We start from the raw sequence: 21,319 nt of genomic DNA on the forward strand, positions 1-21,319 counted from the left end.
TTGCACCCTTTTGTGCTTTTTTAGTTGTTCGACCCAGAGAGTGAATTTGTTCGATGTTTTTCTGTCAAGCGGCGCACGTTCTCTGGTTTCATCAGGAAGGCCCTGGACGCTCTGAAGCCTCGAGCTCCTCCAGTTTCATGAGTCTGGTGGTAATTATTCAATCAGAAGCTTCTCACTGTCGGTCTAATGAGATTTGCCGGACGCCTTCAGACCTCGGAGGGTTGATCTTTCTGCTTGACCTTACGGAGGAGGCTCGGTCAGGCCGGTCCAGACCTCCCAGGTCTGATGCTCCTGCGGCAGGTGAGTCAGGCTCAGCACTGGCCTCAAATAAACTCACGAAGTCAAGTTCCCAAAGGAGACAGTAAGCTGCACTGGCAGGCCTTACCCAGGAACATAGAAGAGCGTCTTAGGGTTGAGTAGATGCTAAAGATATTGAGGTCAGTCATGTGGTTAGACTTTAAATTTCATGTCTGATATCAGGTTGATGATTTGACCATCTGATTAGAGTTCTTGAGGTATTATCTTGACCTTACAGGTCTGCCTTCAATCACTGGTCCTCGTATTTCATGATGTCCGACAGCCAGATTGTGGACATAAAAAATAGAAAAGTCGAGATCATTTCTCCTTACTGGGGAGAAGAAAAAAGAAAAAAAAAAAAGGCTCTGCCGACGCTGCACCCAGTTTATCCCGACAGTGAGAAGCAGGAGAGACTCGTCTCCCATCATGCACTGCTGTTCCCCATCTGAACACTCGACCACATGGGGAGGGCTCACACAGGAAGCGCTCCTTCCTTTTCCTGGCTGTTCTGCAGTGTGATTGGCTGCCGACACGACCGGGACGTGATGTGAACCGATAAGAGAGACAGAGCTGAGAGCCAATACTTCAATTAAATAAATACCTTAGGAAGAGGAAGATGTGAGAAATGAAGAGGCGAAGCGTTTACAGGCGAGACTTTCTGATTGGCTGAATATTTTCTGCTGTCATTAAAACGCCATCCAGCCACGATCGGCTTTCATTTCATGAGTTAAAGTGGCGGACTTTCAGTTAATGGCTGGATAAATTTGTTCAAACGGCACAAAAGGCAGCTCAGATCCGAAGTGACGGGAGTCTCAAGTGAACAAGAACGTGATTGTGTAGGAAAAAGAATCAGACTCTAAGCAGACGATGGTTTGCTCTTTGAACTGCGAGAATAAAGTTAGGTGATCAATTGCTGGCCGTCTGAGGCCAACAGTGAGGTTTGTGCAGAAATGTGAGCAGGCGATGTTGGCAAAAATGAAAAATGGTTGACTTCTATTGCTCCTGCCTCACAAACTCCTGAATATGTGAAAGAAGTCGTCGCGCCGCGCTCGCCTGTCAGCTGCAGGAGGTCACATGACAGCCGAGGTCCAATCAGCAGCCAATCCAGAACAGAAAAAACACTGAACTCTGGTTAAACAAAAAGCTGACTTATAAAGTCCAAAAAATAAGAAACAACAACAAGAATAGAAAATAATAGAAATGCAATAAAAAGCTAAAAGGTACAGAGACATGAAGAGACTCCTCCTGACGTCAGCAGGTCATGTCACGATAAGAAGATTATTAACATTATTCTCATTATTAATATCTTACAAAACCAAAAATCAACAGTGCAATAAAAAGGTCGGAATCATCCCTCGCTCGGCCGCAGAGAGCGAGAGAGAGAAAGAGAGAGAGAGACGGCGAGGGGGCGGGGCTTGGCGACGACAGAGAAGAGAAGGAACATCGAAAAATTAAGAAAAAGGAGAGTGAGGGAGGACGAGCAGTTTACAACAGACGAGGAGGAGGAGGAGGAGGAGCATGATGGGAAGATGGGAGGACGGCGTGCACCGACACGACCGAGTGACGGAACGTACCAGAGCACCTCCAGCTGGAGGAGGAGGGGGTGGGGGGGTGAAGACATGGGGGAGGAGGAGGAGGAGAGTTAGGGGCATTAGAGGGGAACGGGGGGCCAAGTTGTGTAGTGTAGATGTTTTCTTTCCTCAGGAACTCCTCTTAGTCCTGGAGTGTTGGATCAACCACTGGAGAGTGATGTCTGCAGAGACAGAGGCGGGGGAGGGGTTACCTACACTCTGTGGGAGGGGCTTACTTAACCACAGACACACTATATTGCCAAAAGTATTTGTTCAGCTCACCAAGTCATTAAATGATCATCACTTCCATGAGCACAGGTGTCTAAACTCAAGTGCCTAATTTAAATTTACCTTCAAAATAAAACTCTATTCTCCCTTTGTGCCCCGGTACCAAATGACCCACACACAGTTCCGTCTCGCAAATAGCTGTAGTTCAGTGTGATCGTCGCCACATTAGTGTTAATAAAGGTAATTTGGTCAAAGATTACTTGACTGATCTTTTTTTTTTATATATATACGGTTTAAAAAAATGCTAAATAAAAGAAATGAAAACAGAAGTACTGATAAGAATACCGTCATAGTAGTACTGATAAATTCTTAATGATAACCATAATGCTGAGTATTTCTACAAACTTCAGTGAAAGGATGAGTCGCTCTCAGGAGCTCAGTGAATTCCAGAGTGCAGCAATGAGAAGACGCCACCTCTAAAATACAGTTCCTCACAATCAACTGTTAGCAGTGCTTTAATAAAGTGAAGCCAGCAGAGCAGCACAGAGGAAGCTGAGGAGCAGTGTGTCGAGGAGGAAAACTTCCTGCAGAGCCAACAGCTGCAGACAAAGTAAAGTCCATAAAGACCTGGAGGGTCCAGTTTGAGCCGGATCAGAGTCCAGACCTCAACCCGACAGAACAGAGACTACCAGCTCGGCCTCCTCCTCCCACATCGCTGCTCGATCTCACAAATGGTCCAGAATTCCCACAAACACACTCCTAAACCTCGGGGAAAGCCTTCTGAGAAGAGCTGAAGCTGTTAAAGCTGCACAGGGCAGACCGGCATCAAACTAAATCCTCTGGTTTAAAGAATAGGAAGTCCGTCAGTGTGAAGGCAGGCGAGTGGATACTTTTGGCAATACAGTGTACATTGACAGTGTGACTGTGTGTGCGTGGTACCGATGTTGTCTTTCTCCTTGCAGCTGATGGAGTAGCAGCAGATCTCTCGGTCCTGGATCGCTGACAGATTCCTGAAAGACGATCGCAGCAGACGAGTTATGAGAAAGACGTCAAGGCGACGACTGGACCGAGGCTTCGACGTGTGTGTGAGCCACTTACATCCTCTCTATGAGCTCCTTCTCATCCAGAGCACCAGGAAGGTCCCTCTTATTCCCCAAAACCAGAACCTGCACACACACAAACGCACACACTTAAGACTGAACTGTTCTCAAAAGAATCAATTTGTCTCATAGAACCACTTCTGGGTCCGGCAGAGCACACGCAGCGCTGGCGGTGAGTCTGAGGTCCTTACAGGAATCCCCTGCAGCTGTGGTTTGTCCAGCAGGTTGTGGAGTTCGTTCTTTGAGGCTTCGATTTTCTCTGGATCTGCAGCGTCGACCATGTAGCTGTGAACAGGACAGAAAGATGATCAAAATCACACAAAAATGACAAAAAAACTACGCAAGAAACAATGTCTCAACACTAAAAACATTGTTAAAAGAAGTAAACAACACAGAATAAAGACTTGTGGTTGTGGGGCATACAGTGAGAGGGGTTCACTGATGAACAGACTTACACGATGGCGCTGACTCCTCGACAGTAACGCTCCCACATGCTCCTGAAGCGAGGCTGACCTCCGATATCCCACAGCTACACACACAACAAATCAACATCAGTTCGCAGACAGAAACTCTAAATTGAGCCACATTGTACAGATTTCCATCCTTACAGTATCTGCAGGAGCCAGGAGTCAAACTACTCACCTTGATGGTGACGTTGCCCTTGGTGATCTTTCTCATGTTGAACCCAACTGTGGGAATCATGTCTTCACTGAACTGGCCCGACTGGAGAGCACACACACACACACACACACACACACACACACACACACACAAATGGTTAGGTGTCAGTATTAAGATGGAGGTTGACCTTAAACACTCATGTCAGTGACCCTCTGATGGATGCAGCAGGATTACTGGTGATGACCTGAAGGTCAGAGGTCACTGAACCAGAGGATGGAAGGGGGGGTCACACTCAAATAGCTCATGTGCGGCACTGCAGAGGGCGGGAGACCAGGGTAGGGTAGGGTTCTAGATGTGTGGGAGTCTTGGAGTGCGGGTGACCGGGTTTGCAGGGGCCCAAGCATGAAGGGGCCTGGATGTGCAGGGTTCTGGGCCTATGGGGGTCTGAGTGTGCTGGGTTTTGGGTTTGATGGGGCCTGAATATCCTGGGATCCAGGTTTGAGGGGCCCTGGATATGCAGGGCTCTGGGCTTGTGATGATCCGGATGTGCAGGGGTCTGGGTGTATGTGGGTCTGGGTTTGCGGGGGGTCCAGGCCTCGGGGGCTCAGATCTGGACGGACTCTGCTGGGAAACCCGCAGGATGCAGATGTGGAAGCGGCCGGTGCTCGGGGTCACTGACAGCAGGACACTACCGGACACACACACACACACACACACGCGCTGCCGGGCCGGACTCCCCACCCGGGTCTCCACACCGGACCGAGGGCGTCCGAGTCCCCGGCCAACGTGGCCCGGGAGCCGGGCTGACCTCACCCAGCCTCACCGCTGCAGGACAACAATGGAGCCGGCCAGATGCTAGCTGACAGCTGGCGGCTGACGGCGCTCCGCACTCACCGCTATCACGTTGACGAAGGTGGTCTTCCCGGAGTACTGCAGCCCCACCAGGGTGAGCTCCATCTCCTCCTTCCAGAAGAGCGCCTTGAACCAGTCCAGCAGCTTGTTGATGAGCGCTATCATCTTCGTCCTCCGCGGTGAAGCTAACGCGGCTAGGCGGCTAACGCTGCGGCGGCTAGCTGGCTAACGCCCCGACGGCTCCGGGATCTCTGGACGCGGGCAGGCACCGTGACGCGCGCGGGCGGTACCGGGGACAAACCGACGGCGGCGGCGGGCTTCACATGAACCGGGGAGAGGAGGCGGAGGGTCGGTGTTTTTCGGTCTGGACTGTCCGGGCTCCGGTTCGTCTGGTGTTTACTACCGACGCCTTTTCCTCTGAGCAGCGAAGACTACGAGTCCCACAATGCACCGCGGGCCGTGCGACGCCTTCACAATGAGAGTCTCGAGGCTTAATAGTCTCTTTATGAATTAAAAGCATTTTTTTTAATTTACTTGATTTTTTTCAGTACAGTGACAACATCACATGTTTTTTATTAGAATTATAAAATCAAATGTTTCCGTTCTTCCGCTTCTGTGTGTGTCAGTTTCATTTGTCAGTTTGCATGTTCTTCCTGTGTGTGAATGATGTTCCTTCCACATTCCAGAAACATGAACATGAGGTTAACTAGTGATTAAACTGATCCGAGGGACCAACGTTTCTACTGAAAACGAATTGTTTTTGTATTTTCATTTCAGAAAATGCGTTTGCGTTTAAACAGCAACATTTTGAAAACGATGTCTGTTTTACCGCAAATCATCTCAACTTTATTCATAAAGCTCTTTAATTACAAAAAATCACTGTGACAAAGTGCTGTACACAGATAGACATAAAAACCCTAAAGCATAACATGTGAGCAGTGAAGCAATGAAATACAATCAAACAGTAAAATGGCAATTTTGAAAACGAGCAGAGTTTAAGCTGGGTTAAAAACCAATGAGTAAAAATGGATCTGAAGATTAGCTTTAAAAACAGACAGTGAAGGGGCTTGTCCGAGGCGTGGTGGTAGCTCATTCCACAACTTGGGTGACGACAGACAGCAAAAAGCTCCTTCGCCTCTGAGCTTCCAGGAGCAGCTGATCGCTGGAGTGTTTTCAAAAGTCCTGTGTTCCGTTGCTCTGAGCGCCGTTGTTGTGTAAAAACACCCAAAACATCACGTAAACGAGGCTGAAATGGCCCCTTGGTGTGGCTCCAGCGCTCCGTGACCCTGAACAGGATTCAGTGGAGCAGAGGATGGATGGATGTCTCTATTCTAGTGGTCACAGGGTCACAGGGTCACATGGTCACATGGTCACATGGCAGCTGGCGATTTCACCTCACAGCACAAATATCCTTCATTGGAATCCAGGTGAGAGGAGGTTGTATGTTATACGTGTGTGCGTGTGTGTGTGTGTGTGTGTGTGTGTGTGTGAGGAAGAGTCAAACTCGCATTAGTTCACATGTGTCAACATTTCTTCTCATCTGGCACTTTGGTGGGCCAGATTGAAGCCCCGTGTAGGCCTATTTTGGCCCACAGGCCTTATGTTTGACACCCTTGATGTATACACGCCATCTCACACACTCAGCTGGGTTCAGATCAGCAACCTGAGAGAGTAAATCTGTTATATTTCTTCAGGATTTGATGTGTAAGTTCACCAGAGCACCGCAGACAGGCTGCCTCTGATTCAGTCCGTTCGGCTGGGTGGGGCTGAGATGAGAGACAGACAAGAGGAGACTCACTGAGGAGGAGAAGGCAGACTGGCTCACACACTGCCCCCTGCTGGCCTGCACACTACAAAACACCCAACCCACCTCCACCTGAGTCCAGATCACGACTGATCTGATCACCAAATATGAGATCAATTCTCTCAGTACTGCATTTTGAATCAGCTGCAGACTTCATACTCAGACAGGCTGATAACAGGGAATTATAACGGTCAAGATCAGGGGTGTCAAACATAAGGCCCGTGTTCCAAAACCAGACCACAGGAGGATCCAGTCTGGCCAGTCTATAGACTGGAGAACAGTTTTACATGTTTAGCTATAATATCATCAGAAGACGTCAGAGTTCTGACAGAAACCAGCAGTGAAACAGCGAAACGTCTACTTGGACAGGAAGTGTCTCCTGAGCGGGGAATCAGGTGGAGCCCATTGAAGTCGACAGGTCAGTTTGAACAGCGAGATTTTATTGTCAGAACGTGGTGTTTAGAGTTCTCTGACCGTTCCAGTCCAGAATGGAAACGATTGACGGGGTCATACTTGGACCTGAGCTTCTTCTTGACCTCCTGTTTGATCCAGAATCGGTTCTGAGTCTGAGTGACACCCTCCTGGGGGTTTTCCAGGATGTGGATCAGTTCTGCTCGGGGTCCAGCTGCAGGTTCTGCAGCTGGATGCTGACCTTCTCCTCCAGGTTCTGTTGATCCTCTGGGTTCTGTTGGTCTTGTTGCTGCGTAATCAGCTGGTTCTGTTGCTGGTGAAAAGAAAAGAACCAAATGAATGTCACTGTTTTCCGTTTTCACTTGAAAGTGTTTCTGAATTTCTCCCAAACGAAGGGATGAGGAAGTGGAATCATGTAGCTGAAAGGAGAGTTTAGTTTTTCTTCAGTACCTGAGAGAGCTGCAGCTGGCTGCTGTACTGAGCCAGAGCCGAGTACAGGAACTGGTACTGCTCCGGGGTCTGGATCATCCCTCCTCTGCTCAGCGCCCAGGACCAAGGACAAGTCACAGAGGGCCAGTTTACGACAAGGACATGAGGAGGAGGGGGTGGGGGGGGGGGGGGGGGGGGGGGGGGGGGGTGGGGGGGGTGGGGGGGGGGGACGAGCTGACCCACCTGTCGAGTCGAAGCTGACAGACGATCTCCAGAACGTCAACCTGAGCTGATTCTCTGAGCTGCTGACAGCCGATGCTGCTCGCTATGAAGCACCCGGTCCTCCCTATACCTGCACTGAGAGGAAGAGGAGGGGCTTTTGATATTATCTCTGGATGGGAGGAGCTTGTTGCCATGGAAACGTGCACATTGTAAACCCTGAGATGGACCCCAGGACTGACCTGCAGTGGACCACGACTGGTCCGGGCCCGGCGCCGGGCGCTGCGATTGGCTGAGAGCCGGCGGGCGGGGCCAGTGACCTGCTGTACGTCTCCACCTCCTCCACCAACCGTAGCAGGGGAGCAGTGCATTGTGGGATGTGGTGGTCGGGCCACGAGGTGAACCAGAAGTGACGCACGACGCGACGCTCCGACAACAGCTGGACGCACAAACAACACAACGCGGCGTCAACAGTCAACAAAACGAACAGCGCAATGTCAACACAGCGTCAATGGAATCGAAATATTCTGAGTCGTTCATTTCATGAGATTGAGTGCATTAGCATGAGCCGCTTCCTCCTCTTCCTCAGAGCAGACAGACCCAGCTCATTGGGAGTTAAAGGTACAGAGACACACACTCTGTCCGTAACACAACTCAGAAGATCGAACATTCGAATGGATGAAAATCAAGGAAAGACTGAATTTAGGGCGATAAACGTTGAATATAGCATTTCTGGACTGATGGCGCCAATGTAATATTGTTGAAAAACTGTACAATATGACCCCTTTAACACAACAACAAACAAACAAATCACAGCGTCCATATACAAACATCAACAAAACAAACAAAAAAATACACAACAAAACTCAAACAAAAAACAGCAACATAATATAAGGAACAACACAGACCAAACACAATAAAGAACATTTAAAGCCAGACGGAGACAGTGTGGAGGAGTACCTGGACCTCCACGTCCGTGACGGTGAATCCGTTTCTCTCCTGAACGTCTTTCACTCGAAGAACAAATCTGCCGAATCGACTCGTCTCCGCCTCGTCTTCATCTCTGTCCTCCTGCTCCTGCTGCTCCTCCTTCCTGAGCCCGTCCCTCCGCTGAGGCCAGTAGACTTCACATTTCTGAGCGAAAAACACAAGGAGTTTCTGCTCCGTCATCCGTCAGGTCTGCAGATTTTACAGAAACCAGAGCTGCCAGCTGAACCGCCGACTCAGGAGGTCATCAACCACACATGAACATGTGATGGACTGTTGGCTCATGCTCAGTGAACACAATTTAGGTGCTGAATATGAGAAAAGTCTTCCTTGTTAGTTGTCATGTAAGCGAATTACACGTGATGAATGTCCTTGTTAGTTTAGATAGATTTAAACTTCATTCGAAGTAAAGTCCCGTTTACACAATTACACTTCGAACTTTTTAAAAACAGATACCGAGGTTCATGTAAACGGGGCCTGAAAAGCTTGATGGAGCCGCTAAAGAGGAGCTGAAGAGCCCTGACCCCTGACCCCTGACCCGGGCAGGTGGAGGTCAGCGGCGGCTCACCTCATTGTTCTCCTTCAGTCGGGTAACCATGACGATGATGCGACTCCCCTCCTGCCACACCATGTCCCAGAAGTCGGTAACGGTGTGCAGCATGGGCCCCTGGGTGGCGATGTAGGCCCGAGGCGCTCCTCTGAAGCCCTGCAGAGGAAGAGGAGGAGGATGAGTGAGCTCCATCTGCCCAGAGGTCAGTTCATCTTCTTCTTCTTCTTCTTCTTCTTCTTCTTCTTCTTCTTCTTCTTCTTCTTCTTCTTCTTCTTTTCTGATTGTGTCTCTGTCAGAATCTTCCAGAAGCTTTCAGTTCTGCAGGGCGGAGTCCCGGTGAGGACGTCCCTCACGCTGTCCTGAAGACGACACAGGTCAGTCTGCGTGTGTGTGAGAGCGGATTCTGGTCACACGAGGCCGGCTCAGGCGCTCAGTGGTTCGCACTGTCACCAAAACTGTTACAAGGTTCGATCCTTGCATCTGAAACAAGGAAACGGCTTCTGTGCACCGCAGGGGGAGGAGTCAGACTCCTCACTTCCTCCCTCGCTTCCTCCATGACTTCCTGTGGTTTCTTCTTAGTCTTAGAAACACAAACACACACACACACACACACACACACACACACACACATATATAGAAAGTACTCCTCCCACAGAGAACCAACCCGAATGAAGTTGGCGTTGATGTAGCGGTCTGGCCCCGCCTCCTCCTCGGGGCTCCTCAGGACCACCCGGCTCTCGGGGTCTGAAATGAGAGCCGTGTTAGAGGAGGAGAGGAGGAGGAAGGGGAGGTGCAGGAGGAGGAGCACTGACTGGGGAGGATGGTTTTGTATCGGTCTTTCATGGTGTGTCCGGGAACGTCCAGCTCGGCCGCGCTCACAAAGTTGGGCGGTATTTTCTGTGGAGGAGACAGGGACAGGCTGGGAGAGAAATCAAACGCACCCCGTTCAAACGTCAGCAGAGAAACTTCTGCAAAGCATCGCCGGACAGTCACTGATGGAGGAGGACTCGCTTACACTGAATTAAGAAACGCTCACTTGTTTACACGGTAACGTTCTGAAAACTGTCATCTCTAAAACCACCACCGTTGCCACGGTGACGCCAGGTTACCTGGTACTCGGCGTTGAGCGCTTTGGTGTCCCTGGCCGCCTGCTGCAGCAGGGCGTGGGTCAGAGGTCGCGAGGACGTGTGCAGCAGCTGAAGCCACACCTCCTTAGGGGTGGAGACAGAACAGACAGGCTCCGCCCCCAGACTGCTGACGTCCAATAGCAACGAGAGGTTAGAGCCCCGCCTACAAGGTAAAGACACACTGGGTTCAATTAAAACAATAGGAACGTGAGGATTTTAGAGCACAAACTTTTAAAACATGTTATTTTGTCATGAAACCCAACTGTTCACCAATAGTTACATGATTTTTTTTCATTGTGTCATTCAAAACTCTCTCGTATCTCAGTTCATTCAAAGTTTCATCCCACAGCTTTTTACACACACACACACACACACACACAAATCAGTCGTAGAAACGTAGACTTGTTTGTCCCTTATCAGTCGGTGTAACTCTGTTGTGTGTTGGACGAACAGTTCTCGCCGAAATCAGCTGTGAATTCAGACAGCGCTTCTCACTGATTACAAAACCAGAGGTGGAGGGTTTTTTTCTCAACTCATCTCTCGAATATAAAACATCACACAGACGAGAAAACATATCAGGACTTGCAGGATGAGCGTCCCACGCGCTTAGTCGAGGAAGATTTAATCTAAGTGGTTTTGTTTTGACTGATACTGATATTCCTCACAGCCGATAACTGATATACTGATATCGATATTGGTATAAAAACAAGTCTATATGATGACTCTTATACTGAAAACCCTGTAAACTCTGAATATGCAAAACAAAACAAAAAAAAAATCCCAGAAGTTTTAAATAGAAAATTAAATAACAGTATTAGTTTTAGGCTAACTTTATAACTTGAAGCAAGAACCTCCATGAAATGCCCTGAATCTGAAAAGATGCCAATATTTGTGTTTGGGACCTTTCTGCCCGGGTTCCGGTTGCAGGTTCTGTAGGGAGCCTGCAGGTCCTTTCACGTCGATGGTGGTGACGTGTGAAGATTTCGCCTCTTGAGTTGTACTCACCTCTCCTGCAGTCGGACGGAGGCTTTTCGAGGGGGCGTGGTCATGGGCGGAGGAGTGATGGGGGGTTCTTCCCCCAGGGCGGAGGCGGCGTCAGTCATAGCGTCTGGGTGTGTGAGGAAGGCGGAGTCTCTCTCAGCCGCTCGTCATGACTTCACGGCGCCTCCTGCTGGACGATGGGGACAGGGAGACAGTTAGTTCGTGAGAACACCCCCCCCCCCCCCCCCCCCCCCCCCCCCAGCCTCCTGCCGAGCTCTCACGGTGTCACACCGGACGCTTTCAGCCTCGCTCGGCTCTGTCTTTCAGTTCTCTGAAAATAAAAAAAAAAGTGCGAAGACTCTCAGCGCCAGAGCCCCTCTGCCCCGACTCTCAGCTTTACCTCAACTCACATCTCAACTTCCTCTGCCGGCGAGTCGCTACGCTCGGACTGCACACGCTGCTTCTGTCAGCTTCCACTGCTAGCTGTGACAAACAAACAACTGACACAGCCAAGCTGCTGTCAGACGTGTGTGTGTGTGTGTGTGTGTGTGTGTGTGTGTGTGTATTTGCTACGATTCAGAGAGTTTCCACATCGGTTTGATGTGAAACCTTCTAGTGTGTCTCCATCGGAAGAGTTTCCTCATCACAGGAAGTCAGCTCGCCCACACACTGACTCTCACACACACACACACACACACACACACACACACAAAGTCATAATACAAATGCGTTTGGTTGTCGTTGTCAGAGCAGAAGCCATGAGAGCTACCCCCCCCCCACCGCTGCCGTCAGAGTTCCGGGTTGAAACTTGGGCCAGTTTCCACGACTCTGAGTTGAGTTTTCTGCCCCGTCACTGAAAATCTCATAACGTTTTCATTGATACTGAGAAAAGAGCAGCTTCATGTCGACCCTTATTTCTCCTGGTATGGTCACCACTGTGAGTGTGAAGCGACATTAGTGGCGGTACTGAAAACGAGTGCAGTGAAAAGAGGAGTTAGAAAAGGTTTTGGTTGCGTTTTGGATGTCTGTTTACATGACACCTGCGCTCGAAGATGGAACTTTTTTGAAAACACTCAAACTCTGCTGCCATGCAGATGGGAGGAAAACGAGCCTTTCTGGAAACGTTCAGGCTCAAGTTGACGGCGGAATCACGGGAACACTGCTAACGCGCAAGGGGGCCACTGTTCTATAGATTTAGAGCTGACCGTCAGCTTAGTAACATCCAACCCGGTGGTCTCTCCATCCGAACATCGCTATTGGTGTGTGTGTGTGTGTGTCTGTTTGCTTTCATTACAAAAACCCAAGAAACAGCACCCACTAGTGGCCTGGTATGGTAACTACATTGTTTTCTGTGTTTCTGCCATTGCCTTGTAAGCAGACATCGCTTTCAGAATGTTGCCATGTAAACGGCAAACTTTTCTGAAACAGAAGCATAAAAAACAATGTTTTCAGTTGAATCGTTGCGTCAACGTGGCCTCCGTCCTTGTCATGCCTGGTCTCGTAGCTGTATGATCATCGTCATGCTGCAGTGATGCATCAGCTGTGCTCTCAGCACTGAGTGGTCCAGTTATCAAGGATCTACTGACCTGAAGTTCTAGTTTTTCACTTTTCTGATTCAGATCCATCTAGAAATAATGTGCTGTTGTGTGTTGGTCCCTGTTCTGACCACAGTGGCCTCCGGAGGCGCTGTAGCTCCTATTTACAGCCACTTTTTGACAATCGAGGATCACGTGTTGAGCTGCTGTCAGACAAGCCCAAAGAGGATTCCACGTGTTTAATGAGTGAAAGTAACAGGCGTGTGATCGGATCTTACCGCTCGTGTCGCTCGGCTCAAACGGACGTGTTTCCTTTCAGACTCGAACCGGCAAACCGGGCAGACTAATGGAGCGCCGAACCAGCGGAAATACGGGAGGCTTCCGTCGATCTGCTCCGGTCTTCCTGCTGCGAAACAGACGAGTGACTGGGGAGCTCGGGGCAAGAAGAAACAAGTGATGGCAGAGAGGGAAAGTGATAGTGAAGGAGGAGAAAAAGAGGAGGAAAGGAGGAGAGGAGGAGCAGCAGGAACCGACATGTCCTGTTTTTCTGGCCGTTGTGACTGTGAAGTGTTCAGGTGAGAGAGAGAGAGAGCGAGAGAGAGAGAGAGATGCTCCAGGCACTGATTATTAACAGCTGCTCATGAATCACCGGTGCCACATTCACACATTCTTCCATTATTACCATCATATATTCCCTTAATCACACATACATATGTCTCCGCGGGGGAGCAAACTCTTTATTGAGTGTGTTTGTTGTGCAGGGAGACGAATGTTTAGAAGGTATAAGTCTGTGTAGCGGCTGTTTGCTAACGCCACCAGAATCAGGCGATTGCGAAGAACCAGAACGGGAGAACAAATGGTCCGTCTCCTTTTAACGATCCAAGCTCCATGAGTCACCACGTCAAGTCCCTGTTAGATGTCCAAATCTGCAGACTGACTCCAGGAACTCAAATTTCAATCTAAATTTGGGCATTTTCATGAATTTACCTTCCTGAAGGCAGCTCATTTAGAAATTGCGATGATCAGGGCCTCACTTGACTCCCTGCAGCATTGGTCCACTTCAACCAAAGACATCCGGTGGTCTTCCAGTGGCTTTCGATTGGCTGGCTTTCATCAAGTATAGACTTTGGAGAGAGAGAGTCAGCATCGCCTCTACGTGCCACCTCCAGCAAGATTTTCAACCTGCCCTTTGCCATCGCTCCACCCTCTCCTGGAACTTTGACCAGGACGCTGCCGTCATGATGCCTGGAACCCCGAGTTCCTGAATCTAACTTGGACCGAGTCCAAGGCAGAGGTGAGAGTGTCGGTTTTTGGTTTGCTCTCCAGCCCTGACGAAGGGCTGTGGGCCACAGCACTGAGACGGTTTCAACCACGGTCTGCTCACGACATCTCAGGCTCGGTTGGTAGCGTGGCTGTCCTTCAGTTGGAAGGTTTTGTATTATTACATCATTGAGACAAAGTCTCTTTTTCAAGAGGGGCTGGGCATGGCAGCAGCAGGCAGGTACAACATTCAATAAATACAGTACATTCATACATCATTACATTAGATTACAAGGGAAAAAACAAATGGTTCTGTGGACAATGACTTGGGATATAATGATGTGCGCTTAGGAAGCAAAACAGTCGCAGTGACCAAGAGTATCCCTTTCACTGTCCTTTTATTCCTTAATAGTAACCAGTTCTGTTAAGGAGAATGTTACAGGTTCAATTCCCCCATATCCCCACGTCCAGATGCCAAAGTGTCCTTGACCAAGACACTGAATCCCAAATTGCTCCCATTAAATGGATTGAGCCCCTTGCATGGCATCCACCTCCACTGGTGTGTGAATGTGATTAACCTCCTAAGTGGTGGGAAAGCGTGACCGAAGTGAAATCTAATTGCCCAGGTCTGGAGGCTCAAGATGTATTCAGAGAGAATCTCTATTTGAGCACAGAGGACCAGTTGGAGTGTTGCTCCTTGCCCAGAAATGAAAATGTACTTGGAAAAAAATAAATTATTACATGTGGCGTTCCACAGGCATCACACCTGGGACCTTCTGAGTTCTGTTTCTCACTATAGTGACTCAATCCGAAAAGAAACAATCAAATCAGAAATTATCCTAGAATGTCGCATTTATTAAATCTACACTTTGCAAACTAGAAAATCTTCTGTTTTCTTTATTTCTTGAAAATCTGTAAAACATTTTTTGTTTGTTTTCAATCCGAACAATATGCGCGATCACACTCTTATTTGAAAATAGGTGATGTTTGCTGGAGATGTGTCAAAATGAGAGATAAAGATTTAAATTAATGTTTTGCTCCACAGGGCTCTCCTCTGGGACCACTACCGTTTCATTACTGAATGAGAACTTTATGTTTCAGGTACACTGAACGTTTCGGTATGTTTATGTTTCAGTTAAAAAAAAAAGGACTGAAAAACTGAAATCTTCATTAATCTTCTTTCGTTCAGCCAACATGAAAATGCAAAAGAGCTGAAAAGATTCACATTTAACAAACTACTTGGGAGTTTCAACTTAAAACGATTCACTCACTGAACACATTTTCAATTGTGTTGACTAACGAGATACATTTCATAGCTGGAAATAATCTCAAAACGTTACCTGATGATGAAAAAGGGAAGTCATGTGTCAGAACATGTGATGCTTGTCCTTCATATTCAGTTGATTCAGCTTATGGTGTCACACGAGGACCAATGCTCAGATCTCTAAAGTCTTTTTTTTTTTTTTTTTTTTTACCCCATAGATCTGAAATGTGGTTTGGTTCACTGAACACTTCACAGACTATCAAAACCATCTTCACCGTGTTATCACGAGAGCCCAACAGAAGCAGAACGCATTCGGGTTTTGCTGAAACCAAACACATATCGATTTAATCCATTGGCTGATCGTGTCAGTTCTGATGTGATCAACGTTTGACAACTTTGGATTCCAAGCACGATGCAAACGAGAAGGAAAGGAATCTAAATCGGAGACCGGAGATGTTCAGAAACAGAGAATAATGCCTGTAATTACCGAGTCTGACAGAGAAACTCAGAGGATTTTTCTGAAATATGTCTGAATGTGATGATTCTGTCTGAATAACAATGTGGACATAATGTGTGAAGCCTCCTGCAATGACTGCAGCTGCTGTATCCAAACAGGTGACTAATGTGGAGACACACACACAGAGACACACACACTCACACACACAGATACAAACACAGATTATCAAACAGTGACAAAGTGTTATCGCTGATTCCAGCTGATCGGCGGTAAAAGTTTTTGGGTAACTGAGATCAATGTGTGTCAGCAGAGGCTCATCTTCTGTGTGTGTGTGTGTGTGTGTGTTTGCATTCAAACTTCAGCGCTCAGGTCACCAAGTTTCCATCTATTTCTCACCTTTGTGTAGAGTTGTGCTGCTCCCTCCTCTCCCTCCTCTCCCTCCTCTGGGTGTCTTCTCCTGGACGTCCTCGTCTCTCGTCTTCGTCCTCTCATCTGTTGCTGCTGCTTTCTGTTGTTCTGTCTTTACTTCTACCTTCACCGCCACTTCCTTTTCTGCACCCACCCACTCACTCATTACCACACACACACACACACACACACACACACACACACACACACACACACACACACACACACACACACACACATTTAGTCGGATAGATGATGCTGCAGCCTGTGGCGTGCAGTCTAAAGGGGACCCATAACCTTGGATAAGTGTGTGTGCGTGTGTGTGTGTGCTTCACAGTGGGGTTGTATAAACCTATTTTCTCTCTGCTCTCCAGCTGTCAGATGAACAGCAGCAGGCTCCAGATCTGATGGAGATACTAATGTCCTCGCTCTCGCAGACAGGATGAAGAGACGAGACGCCGCTGCCGTTCACCGCCGCCACGTCCCACACCTGGGACGACGCTCCAGGAGTGTGTTCAAAGCTGACCACACTGACAGGACAAACACAACCTGCTCACTGGAGGCTAAAGACCTGCACACGCACACACACCCACACACACACACACACACAATACAGAGATCAAATTAGACTGTTATTACATTGACTTTTCTTTAACACACATACTGACTTTCCTTTAAGAGCACGCTCTTCTATTGGTCAGATGCTAATAATTTGAATTACGATGCCTTCTCTACCACTTGTCACATGTCCGTCACATCATTTGACAGACACCTGCTCATCAGACATGCCCCCATTTCCTGCTGCAACAGACCCAGTTTACTAAAAGATGCTGTCGAGTCTCGTCCAGAGGATGTTTTTTCTCTCCAACCTGCGTAGCATTGACCAATTATTTGCTTCATGTTTATTTACAAAGTCAAAGTGGATCCAGCTATCCTCTATCTTTGGGATATTGGAGAACATCACTCTTATTTAAACACAAAGAAAGAAATGAAATTAATTCACTATGATGTACAACACACCCACTGTGGAACAAGCTAGACCCATGTGGAGCTTCTACTCAGGGTTCGGAGTCCTTCTTCCTGCTGCCTTCAGAATCTCCTTCCCTTCTTTAGATTGAAAGCAGGAAGAGAAATGAAGTGAGTCACTCCAACATCTGCTTTTACGAAGTACTGTTGCTAACAGCTGACTTTATGATGGCAGCTGTCAATGTCAAAACCATCCCACAACAGGCGCTAGACATGTTTTGGACCGAGGAAGAGAAAAAGCTGAAGTTTGAAGCTCAGATCTTCAGCTCTCTGTTGGATGGATGGCTGTCCAGTCTCCCTGTGGTCAGCCAGCTAGCTTACTGGACTAGCTAGTGACACTGGCGACTAACATCAGTTTTAATGGTTCTTTACGAGGAATGTCCCGGCGGTAGGTAGATGTATGTTAGATTCCTTTGTGTTTGGGGGCGGGGCTTAGCCAAAGAGTAGCGATCGGCTAGCTGGTTAGCTTTTTAGCTGTTATAGGTTCTCTCTGGTACCTGGAAGGAGCAACTGATGTTTGTGTTTTAATTTTAGTGGAGTAAGATAGACTGTTCATGCACTATGAAGCTCAGATGAGCACACTTTTGGCAAATAGAAACAAGTCTTTCATTGTGACCCAGCATGGAGGAACCGTTTCAGTCGACAGTTTTCCTGGGGAGTTCATGTTCCTTTGAACACTTCCGGCCTCTGAAATACAGAAACATAGCCGCAGTCAAGAAAAACAGACAAATAAAAATTATTAAATCATGAAAAAAAATAACACTTCAGTGCTAAACAGCTAACAGGCATCGGAACACAGTGCATATGAGTACATGGAGGTCAAAGGTCAGAGGTGGGAGGATTTAACCCTGAGCTCTGCCTTGCAGGCTGTGGAGCGACTGGCCTCGTCCTCGGTATGAATTAGCTTCTGTTTCCCTCCTCTTTCATTTCTTCTCCTTTGTGTGTCTGTGTGTCTCTGCGTGTGTGTGCGCGGAGCGATTAGCCGCCGCCGCGAGCTAAATTTCCCCGATGAGCGATAACGGAGCGAGCGGCGACTCCCCGAGAAGCCGTTTCACTGGTTTCTATGACGATTGGAGTCCATCTGCACAACCAATCAGCTGAAAGTCACCCGAGAGACACACAACAACACACACAAACAGCACAAAGGCGGCACAGACACACAACAACACACACACAAACAGCACAAAGGCTGCACAGACACACAACAACACACACAAACAGCAGAAAGGTGGCACTGACACACAACAACACACAAAACAGCACAGAGACACACAACTTAACAGGCACAACAACCAAATGAAAAATTATCACAACCAAGCAAAGAAACACACACTGAGTGAATGATATATCCTTAAAAGACACACAACTTCGGATGAACTGCAACACAGTTACATCCACAGAGGTATATTACGCAATACCACACAAAGATCCCCAACAAAACATCAATTAACACAACTATACACACCACACCATAGTGCCCTACACAATACTAAGCTACCCCACAAAACATCTACACGAGAGTACACAACACAATATCACACAACAGTACAATACACAATGTGACAACAACACGACACAACAACACACTACACAAAGTGAGCAGAACAAAAGTGCACACGCACACAGAGGAGCGGTTGAAGCTGCGCAGCAGCAGTGACCTCTAGTGGTGGGTCGAGGAACGACAGGTCAGAAGGACCCACAAAGGAGGGGCAAACCAGACAGCAGTGAGACACACACAACTGCAAAATGAACACAAAATAATGACAAGAAACCACTAAATTTCAAAAAAGAAGGGGAAAAAACACAAAATACAAATATTAATTTTGTCTTTAAATTGCATTAATTCAGTTGTAGTCCACATAAATTCATTCAAACAGCCACGAAGGAAACATTCATGGGCTCAAAGACATTGAAACACATTAAACTACAGATTACATCTCTTTATTATAACGTACATCAGATCATTGAAGTTTTAGTATATTTGATTATCGATTACAGATTGTAGAGTAGATTGCATAAAGTTTAGATATGAGATTAAATATAAAATGAAATGAAATGGTAGATGGTCAAGAAGTTAAGAGACGATAGAATACAAAGTGTGCTCTGAATATTTCACTATCGATTCAATCCACCGATGCTTTACATGTTGCTTCCCCAGTTGCTCCTCCTGCTGTTCCTAATGTTGCTCCTCATGTTGCTCCTCCTGTCGTTCTCCTTGTAATTGCTCCCCCTGTTGGAGCTGCTGTTTGATGTTCCGTTGTCCCTGTACTTCCTCCTCCTGTTTTTGCCTTTCTGATTGCTGCACCTGCTGCTACTCCTGCTGTTGCTCCTGCTGTTGCTCCTTCTGTTGCCCCTCTTGTTGCTCATTCTGTTGCTTCTGTTGTTGATCCTGCTGTTGCCCCTGCTGTATTCCCTGCTGTTGCTCCTTTTGTTGCTCTTGCTGTTGCTCCTTCTGTTGCCCCTCTTGTTGCTCCTGCTGTTGCCCCTCTTGTTGCTCCTGCTGTTGCCCCTCTTGTTGCTCCTGCTGTTGCCCCTTTTGTTGCTCCTGCTGTTGCCCCTCTTGTTGCTCCTGCTGTTGCCCCTTTTGTTGCTCCTTTTGTTGCCCCTCTTGTTGCTCCTTCTGTTGCTCCTCTTGTTGTCCCTGCTGTTGCCCCTCTTGTTGCTCCTGCTGTTGCCCCTCTTGTTGCTCATTCTGTTGCTTCTGTTGTTGTCCCTGCTGTATTCCCTGCTGTTGCTCCTCTTGTTGACCATTCTGTTGCTCCTGTTTTTGCTCTTGCTGTTGCTCCTTCTGTTGCTCCTTCTGTTGCTTCTTCTGTTGCCCCTCTTGCTGCTCTTGCCCCTCTTGTTGCCCATTCTGTTGCTTCTGCTGTTGCTCCTGTTGTTGCTCCTGCTGTTGCCCCTGTTGTTGCTCCTGCTGTTGCCCCTGCTGTTGCCCCTGTTGTTGCTCCTGCTGTTGCTCCCACCTTTGCATCAGGAGGCAACATATAAATGCCAAAACAATAAGAACCAGGAGTCCGCAGAGGGCAATGGACTGAAACAGAAACAAAGAGTTGCCGTCTTCCCGTCAGTTGTTTGCCACAGAGTCTGACAACGTGAGAATGAGGAGACGGAGGACTCACCCTGGATTTCTCCTTGATCGTCTCCTCTTGGTTGGCCGTGACATTGCTTTGGTTTTTGCAAGACAGCTGCTCTGGCTGATCGCTCCAGCAGCACACGTACCACTCTCCATCGTTGAACACGTCAACGACCCACAGCAGAGCAACGAAAGAAGCTTTCACCACATGGCGGGCTGAGAACGGAGCCTGGACTATGCTGAGTACGATGAGCATCAGCAGCAGAATGATGGCGGGCGGCATCACCATGTGGGAGCAGCAAGTCCATTTGGTGTCACCGCAGGGACACTTCAGAGATTTCTCCAGTAGGAAGTTGTAGGTGAAGCTCGCCAGGATGGCAGTGAAGATGGTGAAGTTATTAAAGCCCACGCTGGCCAAGAAGTTCTTCATGTTGGGAGTTTCTGATAACGGGGAGACGACTGGCTTCCTTCAGGCTGCAGAGTGAAGTGAAGTCTAAATTTGACGAATCATGAGGTTCGGATGCCACTTGGTGGCAGAAAGTAGCCCAAAGGTCATGTGCAAATGATAAAACCATGCCGCCATGTCTGCTTTCGGTTAAGTGAGTTGAGTCTGCAGGATCTGCCTGATGATCAGGGGAAGTCCAGTCCACTGGTCTGTGAGAAAAAGCCTCCGTCTGCTGTGCCCACTCTAACCTCCACCCTGCTGACTCGTACCACACGAAACCACCACTTCCTGTTTGTCTCTGAAGAACAAAACTAGGTAACAGAAAGTGAAAGTCAACAATCTGAGTCCTGCATGTTTTTCTCAACATATACGCTTTGAAATTGTATCAGTCTCTCCACTGTAAAAAACACATGCCCCCCCACAAATGTACTGATGCCAGTGCTCTTTCTGATTTGCCCTTAACAGAGAAAACACGTGAAGAAATTGTAACAACTTTTACGATCCAACATGAAAGTTTCTCGAACTCCTTGACACATCAAACATATGGGAAACAGGTAAGAAGAGCAGGCACACTGCTGGGCCCAATGGAGGGAAGGTTTGGGCGTAAAAGAGCCAGACTTTGTGCTGCACAGATCACTGTAGGAATTCAAAACTTTGTATTATCTCAAGGCTAA

At 48.0% G+C, this 21,319-nt stretch overlaps 3 protein-coding genes across 6 annotated transcripts in view; all 3 read right to left on the minus strand.

Annotated features, from left to right (window-relative positions):
* Window positions 1–5,094, minus strand: part of LOC115407751 (ADP-ribosylation factor-like protein 8A) — a 6,097-nt gene extending 1,003 nt beyond the window's left edge. Inside the window, exons 1-7 of the mRNA XM_030118221.1 lie at window positions 4,712–5,094; window positions 3,839–3,919; window positions 3,652–3,725; window positions 3,388–3,481; window positions 3,195–3,262; window positions 3,036–3,106; window positions 1–2,050 (exon numbers count right to left, since the gene is read on the minus strand). The exon at window positions 1–2,050 is cut by the window's left edge and continues 1,003 nt beyond it. Coding sequence (XP_029974081.1) covers window positions 1,998–2,050; window positions 3,036–3,106; window positions 3,195–3,262; window positions 3,388–3,481; window positions 3,652–3,725; window positions 3,839–3,919; window positions 4,712–4,834 — 564 coding nt within the window. The 5' untranslated portion in view covers window positions 4,835–5,094 and the 3' untranslated portion in view covers window positions 1–1,997. The remainder of the gene's footprint in view (window positions 2,051–3,035; window positions 3,107–3,194; window positions 3,263–3,387; window positions 3,482–3,651; window positions 3,726–3,838; window positions 3,920–4,711) is intronic.
* A 212-nt stretch (window positions 5,095–5,306) lies between these two features.
* Window positions 5,307–16,225, minus strand: LOC115407753 (tyrosine-protein phosphatase non-receptor type 7). 4 transcript variants are annotated; one of them, XM_030118222.1, is made up of 12 exons: window positions 16,090–16,225; window positions 12,991–13,118; window positions 11,202–11,364; window positions 10,179–10,359; window positions 9,882–9,966; window positions 9,734–9,813; window positions 9,088–9,225; window positions 8,493–8,666; window positions 7,775–7,971; window positions 7,557–7,670; window positions 7,335–7,419; window positions 5,307–7,197 (listed from the first exon to the last, which is right to left on the minus strand). In XM_030118222.1, the coding sequence occupies exons 3-12, from the start codon at window positions 11,297–11,299 to the stop codon at window positions 7,078–7,080; spliced, it is 1,272 nt and encodes a 423-aa protein (XP_029974082.1). In that variant the 5' UTR covers window positions 11,300–11,364; window positions 12,991–13,118; window positions 16,090–16,225; the 3' UTR covers window positions 5,307–7,077. The 4 variants fall into 4 exon arrangements, 3 of the variants coding, with proteins under 3 accessions (XP_029974082.1, XP_029974083.1, XP_029974084.1); XM_030118223.1 differs by having other exon boundaries at window positions 11,202–11,367; XM_030118224.1 differs by having other exon boundaries at window positions 12,991–13,115; window positions 16,090–16,155.
* A 2,735-nt stretch (window positions 16,226–18,960) lies between these two features.
* LOC115408013 (putative uncharacterized protein DDB_G0271606) lies at window positions 18,961–20,816 on the minus strand. Its single transcript, XM_030118590.1, has 2 exons — window positions 20,247–20,816; window positions 18,961–20,158 (listed from the first exon to the last, which is right to left on the minus strand). Exons 1-2 carry the CDS (start codon window positions 20,628–20,630, stop codon window positions 19,439–19,441), a joined length of 1,104 nt encoding a protein of 367 aa, XP_029974450.1. The 5' UTR covers window positions 20,631–20,816; the 3' UTR covers window positions 18,961–19,438.
* Window positions 20,817–21,319: the final 503 nt, after the last annotated feature.

Source organism: Salarias fasciatus, chromosome 20, assembly GCF_902148845.1.
Source record: "Salarias fasciatus chromosome 20, fSalaFa1.1, whole genome shotgun sequence".
Taxonomy (NCBI): Eukaryota; Metazoa; Chordata; class Actinopteri; order Blenniiformes; family Blenniidae; genus Salarias; species Salarias fasciatus.